General features: G+C 47.0%; 1 protein-coding gene across 1 annotated transcript in view; it reads left to right on the top strand.

Moving 5' to 3' along the window:
* LOC139755518 (metabotropic glycine receptor-like) overlaps positions 1-12050 on the top strand; it is a 494688-nt gene that overhangs the window by 280450 nt on the left and 202188 nt on the right. The window contains exon 3 of the mRNA XM_071673905.1: positions 1310-1433. Coding sequence (XP_071530006.1) covers positions 1310-1433 — 124 coding nt within the window. The remainder of the gene's footprint in view (positions 1-1309; positions 1434-12050) is intronic.

Below are 12050 nucleotides of genomic sequence, written 5' to 3'. Positions count from 1 at the left end.
GTGGTAAGTGTGGTAGCGGGCGTGGGGCCAGGCACCAGTGTGGCCACGTGTACACACACACCTCCTGAAGGGGTTCCGTCAAGGGCCTGGTGATTTGTGACTCATGTTTGTTAAGAGTCAGTTTGTCTGATCCTTTGCCACTTGTATGTACAAGGAGGGACGTGTGAGACGTGTGGTACTGGAGCAGAAGACGGTGGCTGGGTAGGAGGGTAGGGACGTATGAGACGTGTGGTACTGGAGCAGAAGACGGTGGGTGGGTGGGAGGAGGGACGTGTGAGACGTGTGGTACTGGAGCAGGAGGCGGCTGGTGGCTGGGTAGGAGGGTAGACGGCTGGCGTGAGGGCCCTGTACGGTCGTGTTGACAGAGGACGCTCCATGTCAACAGACGGAGGATTTTCCAATACGCAGCAGGAGGCTGGAGTGCCCTCTGGTGTCCTCAGCTCGCCTCAAGGATGCCGCTCACACGCGAGGAAATGGTTGTCGGTCCCACACTACAGGGCTGTTAGTAGCCTTCCCCCAGGACTCGCCAGCACTTCACGTATTGACGCAGCGGCGGCTCCGGCTATGGGGAAGATGAGGGACCACGGCGCATTGTTCTAGTGGTGAGGAGGAGACCCCCCTCTATGACTTTGCTCGCGGAAGATCTAAAGACCTCAGCCATCTTCCTGAAGGTGGAGATGACGAAGGAAAGGAATCGTGGCGTGTGCTGGAGGGAGGGGGGGTGTTATGGCCCCGGCGCTCTCTCAGCACCGTCAGGAGCGCTCCGCGCCCTACTGCTGGTGATAACCCCTGCACACACGGGACTGGCGAAGGTAACCCATCATAATGATGGTGATGGGTAGCGATGATCCGTCGGTGTGATGGGAGCGCTCTGGTGATGCTGTTAACGGCAACGCTGTATGGTGGATGGTGATAATGGTGTCAAGTGATGATAGTAAAGGTGTCTGTGGCAACACTGTATATATTACTCTACCGTATCATCATCATTATCATCATGACCTTTGACCTCAGTGTTCTTCTGGTGATCCAACGCTTATCTCCAAGTGACCTTTTTTGACCTGGTCTTGTTGACCTCCTGTGACCGTTGACCTGTTGCTCGTCATCTTCCTGTGAGCCTCGACCTGACACATTATGTTATATGGTAAAAACTCTAAAGTAGTTGATGTACGACTTCTGACCTGCTCCCTACCCTAAAAGACGTTTGACCTTCTCTGTGCTGTCGTCTGACCCAATCCTTGTGACCTCCACTGACCAGAGACCTGCCTGCGGTCATGTGAGGCGTGAGCTAACCAGTGTTGTCCTTGTGCAGGGGCGTGGTGCTGGTGACCTTCCCGCTCAGCCTGGTCGACCTGGACCAGTGTGACGACACGGACGACCTGCTGGAGCACCACATCTTCGGCGGCACCCACAAGTGTGACGTCTCCACCACCAAGGTGAGTGGCGCCCTACCTTACCCTCCTCCTGTATTACTCACCTGTGCCTCACGTTAGCTTTCTGCCCTTACACTGGCCGGGTCTGTGTCTGGCCTGGGGCCACACTGACGGCCAGGTCTGTGTCTGGCCCGGGGCCACTGTCACACTAACGGCCTGGTCTGTGTCTGGCCCGGGGCCACACTGACGGCCAGGTCTGTGTCTGGCCCGGGGCCACTGTCACACTAACGGCCGGGTCTGTGTCTGGCCCGGGGTCACACTAACGGCCAGGTCTGTGTCTGGCCCGGGGCCGCACTGACGGCCAGGTCTGTGTCTGGCCCGGGGCCACTGTCACACTGACGGCCGGGTCTGTGTCTGGCCCGGGGCCACTGTCACACTGACGGCCGGGTCTGTGTCTGGCCCGGGACCACTGTCACACTAACGGCCGGGTCTGTGTCTGGCCCGGGGCCACTGTCACACTGCCGGCCGGGTCTGTGTTTGGCCCGGGGCCACACTAACGGCCGAGTCTGTGTCTGGCCCGGGGCCACTGTCACACTGCTGGCCGGGTCTGTGTTTGGCCCGGGGCCACACTGCCGGCCGGGTCTGTGTCTGGCCCGGAGCCACACTGACGGCCGGGTCTGTGTTTGGCCCGGGGCCACTGTCACACTGCCGGCCGGGTCTGTGTTTGGCCCGGGGTCACACTGACGGCCTGGTCTGTGTCTGGCCCGGGGCCGCACTGACGGCCGCCCCACAGGGTTATCGCCGTGTCTGCAGGTGGTAAGTCCCTGTACCGTCAGGTGACCCAGGTTTACAATGGAGGGACTGAGGTCGTCTGATTATTGTCTTCTGTTACGGCAGTCATCCACCTGCTCGTGGAGGATACACCCGCTGATGATGACTGACCCCCTCTTCCCCGGCTCAACTGTGTCTCAGGGGAAGGTATATATGATGGAGCGCCTCTCCCGCCACACAGAACATAGATGTTGAAAGTGGTCGTAAATACATCGTATTTTTTCCCCTCATGCTGCCTACGAAGGGAAGTAGATGGGACATTTCTGATCTCATGAGGATGTGATTGGGAGATGGGAAGTTCACGTTCGCTGGTAATGTTGAGACACAGACAAGTCGCTGGCTATTAGTGGAGTGCGCCCCTTTATTAATCTATAGCCGAGTTGTACAGATTATTGGGTTATCATCCCCAACACCAGTTATGGTGCAACACAGTGTTCCACCTGATAGCTGTTCCTGTATACTTGTAGCCAGGGGAGTTTTTCAGTGTTCCAGCAGCTGAGTGTTCCACGGTGTTCCAGTATCGGGAAAGACTAGTTTGTCGTAATGATGTATTCCAGTGTTGGAGTAGCTGGTTGTATCAATTGTGTAGCAGTTGTGTGATTTTTTCCACTGTTCCAGCAGCAATGGTAGGTCGTGTGTTGCAGCATCTATGGTAGGTCTTGTGTTGCAGCAGGTATGATAGGTTCTTGTATTGCAGCAGTTATGGTAGGTCGTGTGTTGCAGCATCTATGGTAGGTCTTGTGTTGCAGCAGGTATGATAGGTTCTTGTGTTGCAGCAGTTATGGTAGGTCGTGTGTTGCAGCATCTATGGTAGGTCTTGTGATGCAGCAGGTATGATAGGTTCTTGTATTGCAGCAGTTATGGTAGGTCTTGTGTTGCAGCAGTTATGCTGTAGTGTTGCATAGGTTATGCTGTAGTGTTGCTTAGCTTATGCTGTAGTGTTGCTTAGCTTATGCTGTAGTGTTGCTTAGCTTATGCTGTAGTGTTGCATAGGTTATGCTGTAGTGTTGCTTAGGTTATGCTGTAGTGTTGCTTAGCTTATGCTGTAGTGTTGCTTAGGTTATGCTGTAGTGTTGCATAGGTTATGCTGTAGTGTTGCTGGAGTTATGCTGTAGTGTTGCTTAGCTTATGCTGTAGTGTTGCTTAGCTTATGCTGTAGTGTTGCTTAGCTTATGCTGTAGTGTTGCTTAGCTTATGCTGTAGTGTTGCATAGGTTATGCTGTAGTGTTGCTGGAGTTATGCTGTAGTGTTGCTTAGTTTATGCTGTAGTGTTGCATAGGTTATGCTGTAGTGTTGCGTAGGTTATGCTGTAGTATTGCTAGAGTTATGCTGTAGTGTTGCGTAGGTTATGCTGTAGTGTGCTGGAGTTATGCTGTAGTGTTGCTTAGCTTATGCTGTAGTGTTGCATAGGTTATGCTGTAGTATTGCTAGAGTTATGCTGTAGTGTTGCGTAGGTTATGCTGTAGTGTTGCTTAGCTTATGCTGTAGTGTTGCTTAGTTTATGCTGTAGTGTTGCATAGGTTATGCTGTAGTGTTGCTTAGCTTATGCTGTAGTGTTGCGTAGGTTATGCTGTAGTGTTGCTTAGCTTATGCTGTAGTGTTGCATAGGTTATGCTGTAGTGTTGCTGGAGTTATGCTGTAGTGTTGCATAGGTTATGCTGTAGTGTTGCGTAGGTTATGCTGTAGTATTGCTAGAGTTATGCTGTAGTGTTGCATAGGTTATGCTGTAGTGTTGCTTAGGTTATGCTGTAGTATTGCTAGAGTTATGCTGTAGTGTTGCTTAGGTTATGCTGTAGTATTGCTAGAGTTATGCTGTAGTGTTGCATAGGTTATGCTGTAGTATTGCTAGAGTTATGCTGTAGTGTTGCATAGGTTATGCTGTAGTATTGCTAGAGTTATGCTGTAGTGTTATGTAGGTTATGCTGTAGTATTGCTAGAGTTATGCTGTAGTGTTGCATAGGTTATGCTGTAGTATTGCTAGAGTTATGCTGTAGTGTTGCGTAGGTTATGCTGTAGTATTGCTAGAGTTATGCTGTAGTGTTGCATAGGTTATGCTGTAGTGTTGCTTAGCTTATGCTGTAGTGTTGCATAGGTTATGCTGTAGTATTGCGTAGGTTATGCTGTAGTGTTGCTGGAGTTATGCTGTAGTGTTGCTTAGCTTATGCTGTAGTGTTGCTGGAGTTATGCTGTAGTGTTGCGTAGGTTATGCTGTAGTATTGCTAGAGTTATGCTGTAGTGTTGCATAGGTTATGCTGTAGTGTTGCTTAGGTTATGCTGTAGTGTGCTGGAGTTATGCTGTAGTGTTGCATAGGTTATGCTGTAGTGTGCTGGAGTTATGCTGTAGTGTGCTGGAGTTATGCTGTAGTGTTGCGTAGGTTATGCTGTAGTGTTGCGTAGGTTATGCTGTAGTATTGCTAGAGTTATGCTGTAGTGTTGCTGGAGTTATGCTGTAGTGTTGCATAGGTTATGCTGTAGTATTGCTAGAGTTATGCTGTAGTGTTGCGTAGGTTATGCTGTAGTATTGCTAGAGTTATGCTGTAGTGTGCTGGAGTTATGCTGTAGTGTTGCGTAGGTTATGCTGTAGTGTTGCGTAGGTTATGCTGTAGTGTTGCATAGGTTATGCTGTAGTATTGCTAGAGTTATGCTGTAGTGTTGCGTAGGTTATGCTGTAGTGTTGCTTAGCTTATGCTGTAGTGTTGCGTAGGTTATGCTGTAGTGTGCTGGAGTTATGCTGTAGTGTTGCGTAGGTTATGCTGTAGTGTTGCATAGGTTATGCTGTAGTGTTGCGTAGGTTATGCTGTAGTGTTGCTTAGCTTATGCTGTAGTGTTGCGTAGGTTATGCTGTAGTGTTGCGTAGGTTATGCTGTAGTATTGCTAGAGTTATGCTGTAGTGTTGCGTAGGTTATGCTGTAGTGTTGCGTAGGTTATGCTGTAGTGTTGCTGGAGTTATGCTGTAGTGTTGCGTAGGTTATGCTGTAGTGTTGCATAGGTTATGCTGTAGTGTTGCGTAGGTTATGCTGTAGTGTTGCGTAGGTTATGCTGTAGTATTGCTAGAGTTATGCTGTAGTGTTGCGTAGGTTATGCTGTAGTATTGCTAGAGTTATGCTGTAGTGTTGCTTAGCTTATGCTGTAGTGTTGCTGGAGTTATGCTGTAGTGTTGCATAGGTTATGCTGTAGTATTGCTAGAGTTATGCTGTAGTGTTGCATAGGTTATGCTGTAGTATTGCTAGAGTTATGCTGTAGTGTTGCGTAGGTTATGCTGTAGTATTGCTAGAGTTATGCTGTAGTGTTGCTTAGCTTATGCTGTAGTGTTGCTTAGCTTATGCTGTAGTGTTGCTTAGCTTATGCTGTAGTGTTGCTTAGCTTATGCTGTAGTGTTGCATAGGTTATGCTGTAGTGTTGCTTAGCTTATGCTGTAGTGTTGCTTAGGTTATGCTGTAGTATTGCTAGAGTTATGCTGTAGTGTTGCGTAGGTTATGCTGTAGTATTGCTAGAGTTATGCTGTAGTGTTGCATAGGTTATGCTGTAGTGTTGCATAGGTTATGCTGTAGTGTTGCTTAGGTTATGCTGTAGTATTGCTAGAGTTATGCTGTAGTGTTGCTTAGTTTATGCTGTAGTGTTGCTTAGGTTATGCTGTAGTATTGCTAGAGTTATGCTGTAGTGTTGCTTAGCTTATGCTGTAGTGTTGCTTAGCTTATGCTGTAGTGTTGCTTAGGTTATGCTGTAGTGTTGCTTAGTTTATGTTGTAGTGTTGCTTAGGTTATGCTGTAGTGTTGCTGGAGTTATGCTGTCAGTGTTGCTTTACGTTTTACCACAGTGGTGTTCAGTGTTGCTTTACGTTTTACCACAGTGGTGTTCAGTGTTGCTTTACGTTTTACCACAGTGGTGTTCAGTGTTCCTTTACGTTTTACCACAGTAGTGTTCAGTGTTGCTTTACGTTTTACCACAGTAGTGTTCAGTGTTGCTTTACGTTTTACCACAGTGGTGTTCAGTGTTCCTTTACGTTTTACCACAGTGGTGTTCAGTGTTGCTTTACGTTTTACCACAGTGGTGTTCAGTGTTGCTTTACGTTTTACCACAGTGGTGTTCAGTGTTGCTTTAGTGTTACTTTCCGTTGTGGACATTCTTGTCCTCGGTCTTACAACCTAGGTTGTGAGATCTAGAGCTTGAGTCGCTGTTGGTTCTGGTAGACGACAGCTGTTACAGTGTGCCATCAGCTGGGTTATCCTCGTGGGTCATCAGCTGGGTCTCACATCGTTGTTGTAGCTGGTTATTCCAGTGTTGTAGCTGGTTGTTCCAGTGTTGTAATGGCTGGTTGTTCTAGTGTTGTAGCAGCTGGTTGTTCCAGTGTTGTAGCGGCTAGATGTTCCAGTGTTGTAGCGGCTAGATGTTCCAGTGTTGTAGCGGCTAGATGTTCCAGTGTTGTAGCGGCTGGTTGTTCCAGTGTTGTAGCTTATTGTTCCAGTGTTGTAGTGGCTGGTTGTTCCAGTGTTGTAGCAGCTGGTTGTTCCAGTGTTGTAGCGGCTGGTTTTTCCAGTGTTGTAGTGGCTGGTTGTTCCAGTGTTGTAGCGGCTGGTTGTTCCAGTGTTGTAGCTTATTGTTCCAGTGTTGTAGTGGCTGGTTGTTCCAGTGTTGTAGCAGCTGGTTGTTCCAGTGTTGTAGCGGCTGGTTTTTCCAGTGTTGTAGTGGCTGGTTGTTCCAGTGTTGTAGCGGCTGGTTGTTCCAGTGTTGTAGCGGCTGGTTGTTCCAGTGTTGTAGCGGCTGGTTGTTCCAGTGTTGTAGCGGCTGGTTGTTCCAGTGTTGTAGCGACTGGTTGTTCCAGTGTTGTAGCGGCTGGTTGTTCTAGTGTTGTAGCGGCTGGTTGTTCCAGAGTTGTAGTGGCTGGTTGTTCCAGTGTTGTAGCGGCTAGATGTTCCAGTGTTGTAGCGGCTGGTTGTTCCAGTGTTGTAGCGGCTAGATGTTCCAGTGTTGTAGCGGCTGGTTGTTCTAGTGTTGTAGCGGCTGGTTGTTCTAGTGTTGTAGCGGCTGGTTGTTTCAGTGTTGTAACGGCTGGTTGTTCCAGTGTTGTAACGGCTGGTTGTTCCAGTGTTGTAACGGCTGGTTGTTCCAGTGTTGTAGCTGGTTGTTCCAGTGTTGTAGCGGCTAGATGTTCCAGTGTTGTAGCGACTGGTTATTCCAGTGTTAAGGGAGCTGGCTTTTCCAGTGTTGTAGTGGCTGGTTGTTCCAGTGTTGTAGCGGGTGGTTGTTCCAGTGTTGTAGCGGGTGGTTGTTCCAGTGTTGTAGCGGGTGGTTGTCCCCAATGTTTCCTTATGATAGGTTCCAGACATCCACATGACTGTCTATCCAGGCCAAACACTTTGAGTAAAGTATATGAAGAAGATGTAAAAGATCGATGGAGAACAAAAGATGTGTAAGACGGTGGAGGGAAAAGATAAGATTATTAACTCCATCGCGATGGCTTCGTCCTCATCGCTCGGCCCAGACGCCTCCTGACTCACATTCTGTTGACCATTGTGTAAGTGGAGACGAACAGGTGGTTTGGCTCGGCTCCCACAGCCTCCGTGGACCGGCCGGCGCTTGAACTCGGGGGACCTGCTGATATTTGGCTGCCAGTACGCACCGCTCCACCAGCACACTTGGTAAGGCTCTGTATGCCCGATATGTTAAGAGATAATTAGAAAGATGTTCTATGCTTATTATTATTTTTTCTATCTATCTCCTTTTCTCTCCTTTCTTTCTATCTCCTGATTTATCTCTCTCCCTTCTCTTTCCCTGTTTCTCTACATCTTCCCACATCATTCATCCTCTCCTCCTCCTCTGCCTCTCTCCCTCCCTCTCTCTCTCTCTCCATCACCTTGACTGGAGTTAAGGCTTCCTTTGTGTTCGGTGGGATAGCCTTGTCTTGGCTGAAAGCCTTGGGAGCTGCTCCTGATCGACTGCCTGGCTGGCCGCCCCAGGGAAGCGGTAAAGCAACTTTGGAAAGCTACTGAGTGCTTGCGAAAAGTATTAAGATACTTGTTTTGTTTGTTTGTTTTACACAGAAACTTTTACGTGCAGCTGTCAAGTTCGTGTCGTAGTGTTCCAAGTGGCTGAAGTGACAGTCACTTGTTTTAAGTGACATTATTCTTAGTATTTGCCTTTACTGATAGTAATTTGAGTTTGTATTTGGTAAATTTTTTTGATTAAACGAGACAGGATTTTTATTACTTGTAGGAACATACAAAAATGACGAGATTCCTTTCTTAAGGTTTACTCTGTGTGGACGCGTAACGTTTAAATACGTACAAACACGAGTTTTGGTCGTGTTTTTCTCGTGTAAAACACGAGGAGGAAAACATTTTGTGCCAGCGGCCCGCGCGAGCAGAGCCCACGTTAGCCCGGCGGCCTCCTGTCAACACAGCTGACACGCTCCGCCTCACCCGAGAGAGCTTGTTTTCCTCAGAATGGAGAACACCTCGCGGAGAAAAAGACGACTAAGAGGACGACAGAACAGAACTGTGTGTTGGAGACTGGGGTGAGCATCGTGGGAGATACACTGGGAGCCACTGGAATAAACAGACTTAGGTCTTTTATCACAGTGGAGGAGCACCGGAGCACCGCACCGCCACCATGCGAGAGACAACAGTACTGTTGTGTACCGCCAGAGGCGACGCAGCTAATTTGGGTTGTGGCCCCCGACTCCCAGACATTATCCGAGACGAGGTGTGTATGTCTGCCGTGCTGGGGCGTGATATTGGCCGGGATGGCTGCTGGGAAGCTGTAAAAGGACGACGGAGCCAACAAGAGCAGGGGCGTAGTTTGTCCCAAAGAATTTAATTTGATTTTAGTTTTCCCAGACTAATGGACGCACCTGAGAATGGGCCCTCCTCCCCAGCATTTTTCTAAGCTAGTTTTGCAGCCTAGCTTAAGCCTAGCTTAGTATAGCATAGCATAACATAGAAAAAGCATTAGTGTTGTTTAGGTTACTTCTTAGTGTGGCTAGGTTATGCTGTAGCGTTGCTTAGTTTATGTTGTAGTGTTGCTGGAGTTATGCTGTAGTGTTGCTGGAGTTATGCTGTAGTGTTGCTTAGGTTATGCTGTAGTGTTGCTTAGGTTATGCTGTAGTGTTGCTTAGCTTATGCTGTAGTGTTGCTGGAGTTATGCTGTAGTGTTGCTTAGGTTATGCTGTAGTGTTGCTGGAGTTATGCTGTAGTGTTGCTGGAGTTATGCTGTAGTGTTGCTTAGGTTATGCTGTAGTGTTGCTGGAGTTATGCTGTAGTGTTGCTTAGGTTATGCTGTAGTGTTGCTTAGGTTATGCTGTAGTGTTGCTGGAGTTATGCTGTAGTGTTGCTTAGGTTATGCTGTAGTGTTGCTGGAGTTATGCTGTAGTGTTGCTTAGGTTATGCTGTAGTGTTGCTTAGTTATGCTGTAGTGTTGCTTAGTTTATGCTGTAGTGTTGCGTAGGTTATGCTGTAGTGTTGCGTAGGTTATGCTGTAGTGTTATGTAGGTTATGCTGTAGTATTGCTAGAGTTATGCTGTAGTGTTGCGTAGGTTATGCTGTAGTGTTGCTGGAGTTATGCTGTAGTGTTGCTGGAGTTATGCTGTAGTGTTGCTTAGGTTATGCTGTAGTGTTGCTTAGCTTATGCTGTAGTGTTGCGTAGGTTATGCTGTAGTATTGCTAGAGTTATGCTGTAGTGTTGCTTAGCTTATGCTGTAGTGTTGCGTAGGTTATGCTGTAGTGTTGCTTAGGTTATGCTGTAGTGTTGCTTAGCTTATGCTGTAGTGTTGCGTAGGTTATGCTGTAGTGTTGCTGGAGTTATGCTGTAGTATTGCTAGAGTTATGCTGTAGTGTTGCTGGAGTTATGCTGTAGTGTTGCTGGAGTTATGCTGTAGTATTGCTAGAGTTATGCTGTAGTGTTGCGTAGGTTATGCTGTAGTATTGCTAGAGTTATGCTGTAGTGTTGCTTAGCTTATGCTGTAGTGTTGCTTAGCTTATGCTGTAGTGTTGCTGGAGTTATGCTGTAGTGTTGCTGGAGTTATGCTGTAGTGTTGCTGGAGTTATGCTGTAGTGTTGCTTAGCTTATGCTGTAGTGTTGCTTAGCTTATGCTGTAGTGTTGCTTAGCTTATGCTGTAGTGTTGCTGGAGTTATGCTGTAGTGTTGCTGGAGTTATGCTGTAGTGTTGCTTAGCTTATGCTGTAGTGTTGCTTAGCTTATGCTGTAGTGTTGCGTAGGTTATGCTGTAGTGTTGCTTAGGTTATGCTGTAGTATTGCTAGAGTTATGCTGTAGTGTTGCTGGAGTTATGCTGTAGTGTTGCGTAGGTTATGCTGTAGTATTGCTAGAGTTATGCTGTAGTGTTGCGTAGGTTATGCTGTAGTATTGCTAGAGTTATGCTGTAGTGTGCTGGAGTTATGCTGTAGTGTTGCTTAGGTTATGCTGTAGTGTGCTGGAGTTATGCTGTAGTGTTGCGTAGGTTATGCTGTAGTGTTGCGTAGGTTATGCTGTAGTGTTGCTTAGGTTATGCTGTAGTATTGCTAGAGTTATGCTGTAGTGTTGCTTAGCTTATGCTGTAGTGTTGCGTAGGTTATGCTGTAGTATTGCTAGAGTTATGCTGTAGTGTTGCATAGGTTATGCTGTAGTATTGCTAGAGTTATGCTGTAGTGTTGCTTAGCTTATGCTGTAGTGTTGCTTAGCTTATGCTGTAGTGTTGCTTAGGTTATGCTGTAGTATTGCTAGAGTTATGCTGTAGTGTGCTGGAGTTATGCTGTAGTGTTGCTTAGGTTATGCTGTAGTATTGCTAGAGTTATGCTGTAGTGTTGCTTAGCTTATGCTGTAGTGTTGCGTAGGTTATGCTGTAGTATTGCTAGAGTTATGCTGTAGTGTTGCTTAGCTTATGCTGTAGTGTTGCTTAGCTTATGCTGTAGTGTTGCTTAGCTTATGCTGTAGTGTTGCTTAGCTTATGCTGTAGTGTTGCTGGAGTTATGCTGTAGTGTTGCTTAGGTTATGCTGTAGTGTTGCTTAGGTTATGCTGTAGTATTGCTAGAGTTATGCTGTAGTGTTGCTGGAGTTATGCTGTAGTGTTGCTGGAGTTATGCTGTAGTGTTGCTTAGGTTATGCTGTAGTATTGCTAGAGTTATGCTGTAGTGTTGCGTAGGTTATGCTGTAGTGTGCTGGAGTTATGCTGTAGTGTTGCTGGAGTTATGCTGTAGTGTTGCTTAGGTTATGCTGTAGTATTGCTAGAGTTATGCTGTAGTGTTGCTTAGGTTATGCTGTAGTGTTGCTTAGCTTATGCTGTAGTGTTGCATAGGTTATGCTGTAGTATTGCTAGAGTTATGCTGTAGTGTTGCTTAGCTTATGCTGTAGTGTTGCTTAGCTTATGCTGTAGTGTTGCTTAGCTTATGCTGTAGTGTTGCTTAGCTTATGCTGTAGTGTTGCTTAGCTTATGCTGTAGTGTTGCGTAGGTTATGCTGTAGTATTGCTAGAGTTATGCTGTAGTGTTGCTGGAGTTATGCTGTAGTGTTGCTTAGGTTATGCTGTAGTATTGCTAGAGTTATGCTGTAGTGTTGCTGGAGTTATGCTGTAGTGTTGCGTAGGTTATGCTGTAGTATTGCTAGAGTTATGCTGTAGTGTTGCGTAGGTTATGCTGTAGTATTGCTAGAGTTATGCTGTAGTGTTGCTGGAGTTATGCTGTAGTATTGCTAGAGTTATGCTGTAGTGTTGCGTAGGTTATGCTGTAGTGTTGCTTAGGTTATGCTGTAGTATTGCTAGAGTTATGCTGTAGTGTTGCTGGAGTTATGCTGTAGTGTTGCGTAGGTTATGCTGTAGTATTGCTAGAGTTATGCTGTAGTGTTGCTGGAGTTATGCTGTAG

The sequence above is a fragment of the Panulirus ornatus genome, chromosome 19 (genome assembly GCF_036320965.1).
Source record: "Panulirus ornatus isolate Po-2019 chromosome 19, ASM3632096v1, whole genome shotgun sequence".
NCBI lineage: Eukaryota > Metazoa > Arthropoda > Malacostraca > Decapoda > Palinuridae > Panulirus > Panulirus ornatus.
The sequence above is the reverse complement of the archived record's forward strand: the minus strand, read 5'-3'. Positions and strand labels throughout refer to the sequence as shown.